Source organism: Nanorana parkeri, unplaced genomic scaffold, assembly GCF_000935625.1.
Source record: "Nanorana parkeri isolate BGI_ZX_2015 unplaced genomic scaffold, ASM93562v1 scaffold1252, whole genome shotgun sequence".
In the NCBI taxonomy this organism is placed as follows: domain Eukaryota; kingdom Metazoa; phylum Chordata; class Amphibia; order Anura; family Dicroglossidae; genus Nanorana; species Nanorana parkeri.
This window is the reverse complement of record NW_017307520.1, coordinates 247276-253288: the sequence shown is the minus strand read 5'-3', so window position 1 is coordinate 253288 and position 6013 is coordinate 247276. Positions and strand designations below refer to the sequence as shown.

General features: G+C 39.9%; 1 protein-coding gene across 1 annotated transcript; it reads right to left on the bottom strand.

Annotated features, from left to right (window-relative positions):
- Positions 1-358: 358 nt before the first annotated feature.
- On the bottom strand, positions 359-4205 carry SEC61B (Sec61 translocon beta subunit). The gene is made up of 4 exons (XM_018568850.1): positions 4089-4205; positions 2939-3036; positions 1977-2078; positions 359-592 (listed from the first exon to the last, which is right to left on the bottom strand). The coding sequence occupies exons 1-4, from the start codon at positions 4089-4091 to the stop codon at positions 505-507; spliced, it is 291 nt and encodes a 96-aa protein (XP_018424352.1). The 5' UTR covers positions 4092-4205; the 3' UTR covers positions 359-504.
- Positions 4206-6013: the final 1808 nt, after the last annotated feature.

The following is a 6013-nucleotide window of genomic DNA, read 5'->3' as shown; positions in this document are numbered from 1 at the left end:
ATGCTTTTAAATCACAGAATACCACCAGATTGAATACTGGTTGTACAAACCTCTATACCATATTATTAGATAATTCTGTCTTTCTGAACATTTTTTTCCCCTCTTTCACTACTAATTTTTGCCAAAGAGTGCATCTGCAATTAAATTATTTTACAAAATGAATAATCCTACACATTAATATACGTTATTCAATAGTCTCACGAGGCTCTATTCATTTGTTTACAATGTAATATTATTTGTATTTATTAGTAACTAATTATACAACAATGCAAATCGATTCCTTTGAATATATATCATCCAAAATGCTAATTCACAGCAGCCACTTTATTTCTGTACAAACCAGAAGAAAACATTTGCTCTTTTTTGTTGGTTTTATTTACAAAAGAAGTCATATTTTAAAAGTTTGAGGAAACCACAAGTTCTGTCTACGCTAAAATGCAAGATGGTAATTCTTTGAAGAAGTCCAAAGCTTATTTGGTCCAAAGCAGTCTTGAGCGCAGACATTTAGGAACGTGTGTATTTACCCCAGATGTGAAGCATGAACACAGAAGCAATGAAGAGTAGACTCATCACCAGTACTGGAACAGGCCCTCTAAAAAGACAAATGGTAACAAATTAAGATGCAGTAAGCATAAGAGACAACTTATGAGGTGGAAGATGGAAGTGACATTACAGCAACATGATGCAGCACTTTTAGTTTTACATGTGCTCTCCAAATAAGCACATGTTCTGCATTGCAAAAGTTCTCAGTATTGGCTTAATCCCTTCCAATCTGTAATATGTAGATTAATGTTCTTGGGTTTGGTTCCCTGTGCAGAGGGAACCTTAATTTCGGTTAGGAGTAGGCAACCTTGGCACTCCAGCTGTTTGGCAACTACAAATCCCATCAGGCATATGTCTCTGGAAGTTGAGCATGTGGCTGTCAAAAACTTGCAATGCATCATGGGATTTGTAGTTCTACAACAGATGGAGTGCCAGGACTGCCTACCCCTGAACTATGTTCTTAGCTTAACAGCATAAACAAGACACCTTTGATCTTAATTAATGAATGGTAAGTGGTGTTCCTGGTCACCATAACAGCTATGAAATGAAGATATGAAGTTTGTAGAAGTATTGCACACATACCTCTGGGTGTGCTCTCCTCCAGCAATGCGAGGTCCGAGCTCCCTGGCTCCACTCCATTGCTGCCATTTGCTTCCGAGTCTGGAGCCTTTTCTGAGCCCATTGGATGGGTACTGATGATGTAACTCCTATATATGCATGTATGCTAGAGTTGCATTATCTCTGCACCTAGCTTCATTTGCAGCATTTTACAGATGCTGGTAATGAGTCAAGGCTGTACACTGTACTGCACATGCGCCAAGGTCAGTGTTCAGAAAACTAAAACTTGCTGACAAGTAAAAAGTTTTTTTGGGCAGATGACACTTGTAAAGTTTTTTCCACCTAAAAAAAAAAAACCTCTTTCCCTGCCTGCATTTTTTTAGAATAATTTTTGTTTTTTTTTATAGTTTCACTTTAGGTGACTGTTAATAACAACCAATGCAGATGCAGAAAGATCACTGCCCAACTGTTATATTGCTCAGGGTGTGCTACGCATGCCCCCCAAAAACTCAATGAAGTACACAGGGCGTGTGTAGCACCTCCTGCTCCCCTCTCCCCACAGCCGTTATTTTAGCTTTGCATTAAAGGAGAACTATGGGGTCAGTGTTTTTCCCCATAGTTCTCCTAAGGGTCACGGGAGGACATAAACTAGCGTCCTCACGTGACCCAAAGCATGAATACTGCAAGTGCTGTGATAATGATTACAGCGCTACAATTAAGTTTGATTATATCTGCCCAGAGTTCTGCTTTAAAAATGATAGAAAACAAAAACAAAAACAAAAAAAAACAACTTTGCAGGTGCAAGAATATTTTGATAGAACTGAGTAATATGGAAAAAGGAATGAAACATGAAAACTACAGTTTAAATCACTTACACTTTAAGACCTGGAGAGTCCTCTGTATAAAATCTCCACATGCCTCCTGTGCCAGCAGATGGGGCCCGTGCAGAACTTCTTGCAGCACTGCTTGTAGTTTTTCTTTTGTTTGGGGGGAAAAGATCACAAAAACAATGTACTTAGGAACAATAGTAGCATTCACTGTGCTGGAGTGCATTCTTATTAGATTTTGAGTGCCCAGCTTTTCCAGGAGGCCCAGTGCCATCACCCATCCTTTCCCAAAACATCAGAAGCCAGTCCAAGTTGCTTTTTTTTTTCCATCTAATATTTTTTGGGACGTTAAAGGCCAAGTTCACACTTCAAATAATATTTCCTTTTGCAGTCAAGAGGCTCCAGTACATATGAAAAACAATACAATCTTGCAACTTTAAAAAAATATTGATTAATGTTAACTCCCATAGATAGCTTTGCCTCCTTCTGTCGGTAGGACACTCCAGCCATTGGATGCTCACCCACAGCATCACAGGAAAACCCCATTCATACACAGTGTATTCTCTCTCCCTATGCAGCAGCTGAGCTCAGAGCACAGATAGATGGCCTACAGGTATCTCATTTACAACAATCAACATTATTCAAATGTTGCAGTTTTTTTGTTTACCTACCGGACCCTCTTGACTACACTTTTCTTTTAATGGTGAACTTAGCGCCGTTAATTTTCATTGAACTTTTTAAGCCATTTGTATTTTGAGGTGGGGTGCGGGCTGGTAAGTAAAACAGACCTTCCATTTACATGAAAGGTTCGCTTTAAGCCTTATCTGTTTTTCACCAGTCAAATGCCAGAGCCTCAATGGGTAGTAAAGTCTCTGGAATTTGATAGCTGATCGATTAGATGGGCTCGGTTTCAATCATTTTAACCTTTTAATAAGATTTTTAGAAGTTCCAATCTAAATTCTGCCTTTATGTATAATCTAGTGTTCAGCCTAGAAAGTTGTTTGTCTTACCTTTGTCTCACAGTAGATCCTGCTGCTCTGGGGGAAACTGCTTTACTTGGTGATCGACCAGAGGCGCCAACATTAGTGGAGGTTGCAGCAGGGCCAGGCTGAAATATAGAATGTGCACAGATTGAATTAATTTATAAAAGCCACTAATGCAGAATCATAGATCAAGCTTTTCATATGCTTATTAGACAAGACGCACAATATTTCTAAAACTGGAAATAACGGGTGAAACAGTTTCTACATTGAACTAAAAAGGTAAGTAATTATGACCATTAATTACACTCATATATGTTCCATTAACGCAGAAATGTTCAGGAGTCAGCATGCTACTATAGATCCAGCTCCAAAACTGCCAAGTATACAGTCAGCAGAATGTGAAGTTATGAGGTTGTCTTTGACAACACAGATTTTTAGCCTGTTAACACCATAGTGAAGCGCTAAATGCATGGGATCTATGTATTTAGCACAAGCTATCACACAGTACCTCATGCTAGATGCATTGTGCCTAGCGCTGGGATTCATAAACATCGTCATGGACACTGATTAGAAATCCATCTCCAGTCCTCACAACTTGCGACAAATTCATGTCACTTTTGGTAAGATGTAGATTAATCTGCTGTCGCATTGCCTCATGCGACACAATTTACTCTGTCGTAGAAAAGGATGGATTTGACTCCTTTTTCTATCACTGATATGGCCATATTTCTTAGCTACATAGTTAGTCAGGTTGAAAAAAAGAGACAAGTCCATCGAGTTCAACCTATAGAAATAAGAGGAAAAAAATAAATAAGAAAAACCTAAAACGGAACGCTGTGCCCACAGTTACCCACTGTTGATCTTAATGAATTTGTCTCAGTCATGTCAGCAGAATGTAAATCGTCACACATGAGAACTACCTGAATTTGTCACACGCGTCAGAAGTAGCACAAAAACTGCCAGGCTGCTTTCCTGAATTTGACGCATGACTTTCTAATAGAACGCCAGAAAAGTGTCACAAATGCTTTATTGAATCACCCCATAGTATACTGAGGGCTGCTGCATTCATTCAGTAAAACACTATATCCGAAGTCCTGATCCCAAACAGATATCGCGACTACTTTACCAGAGCACTGCATAGACTAATAAGACAAATCAAGGTAAACCCCCAGCTTACCATTTTGATGAAAGATAAATGAGACCTGTAAGCAGCTGAATATCCCACTCGGCTCCGGGAAAAAATGGGAAGGCAGCGTCACTTCAATGCTGTAAAGACCTCCTACGTCACAGGAAACTATTACATTAACCAATCAGGCTCTCTATTCGCATTCATAAGGTTGGCGTAGTTTTTCTGTTCTACGCCCTATTTAGTCCACGTCGCCTTCCGCTCTTTGGTCTCATGGTTGGGGAGGCAGCCATTTTGTCGAAGACAGAGTTATTAACGTCTTATAGCAAATGTCTCCTCAGTTATGGCGCCTTCGTTCACGACTATTATTGCTAGTTTTATTTAGTAGGCCAGACTTGTGACACGTCAGCTGTCTGGCATAAAAACTGGTTAGCTGTCAGCCAGGGAGGGGGAGAGTGAGGTGGCTCGTCACATGTGTGGAATAAGCCGGAAGTTGTAGTCAATGATGGGGCTATATGCAGTACATAGTCTGATGAAGCGGAAGTAAAATTGATTCGCACCCAGGAACAGTCATTATTCTCTTATTAGTTCCTGCGGCACGGCATGACGTCTAGCACATATAAAGACGATATTGGAGCGAATAGTCTTCTCTGACTGGGGCATAACCACAGTGTACACTTGCTTGCTGTGAGTAAAGATCACAAATGTTGTATTGTTTTGTTCTATTTCAAGGACAAAGTGATTGCTTGAGTATTTTTGAATGATTGACAGTCTGTCTTTAGGGAATGATTAAAGTTTTTTTGTTTTGGATAGAGAGGGAAAGAGTCAGAACCTCTGTCAAGTTTTTATTGCTGTCTTTGTATGCTTTGAGTAGATTGACCCCTCTATTTCATCTGGTGACTGTTATCACTGAAACAGAAAATGAGGCACAATCTAAGAGATAAGCGTTATCCAAGAGGTAAGAGGGCACCCTCCAATAACAGGGAATCCCCTGAACTTTGGGAGAATTCCTGTTGCATTTCAGGGAAAGGAAGAGGAATTTCCCCAATGGTACACGGGCGGGGATAGCCTGCCAGTGTTTTTAACCGCTTGAAGACCAGGTGTTTAGACCCCCTTCCTGGCCAGGCCATTTTTCAGTGTTCAGCGCTGCAGTACTTTGACTGACATTTATTCCGTCATGCAACGCTGTACTGAAATGAATTTTATACCATTTTTTTGGGGACACATAGAGCTTTCTTTTGGTGGTATTTAATCACCACTGGGGTTTTTATTTTTTACTATATTCAGGAGAAATTACTGAAAATTGTGAAAAAAAAGTTTTTTTTAACATTATGTTATAAAACGACTAATATTACCCAGTTTTTTGTTAAAATATAAAAGACGGGGTCACGTCCGGTAAATAGACACCAAACATGTCAAGCTTAAAAATTGCGCGCACTCGCGAAATCGCAAAAAAATAGCATACCCAAAATTGGCCATAGGCGACGCTTTAAAAGCTTTTACAGCTCATCAGTTTAGTGTTATCAGTGATTGATGGCCCTAGAACTATTGCTCTCACTGCGACGTTCGCGGTGATATGTAACGTGCGGCGTAATGGGCGCAATCGTTGTTTTCTCAGGTATGCACACCTGACGCATGTTTACATGCGTGTATGTAAGGGTGCGGATTTAAAAAAGAATTTAAAAAAACATTAATTTTTTTTAATGTGTAACTGTTAAAAAATTTGGGGGGAAACAACATTTTTTTCCCCTATTTTTTTCACTTAAATTTATTGCTATCACAGAGGGGGTTGAGAAACCCCTCTATGTAATAGCAAAAGAGGTGACAGGTCCTCTTTTATGGAGACATCAGGGGTCTCCAAGACCCCTAATGTCACCTAGGACCCCCCTGAAGAAGCTGATGAAGCAGAGATCTGCTTCATCAGCTTCTCTCCAGCATCTGAAGCTGGAGAGTGACACGAGAATGCGGAAGTGATG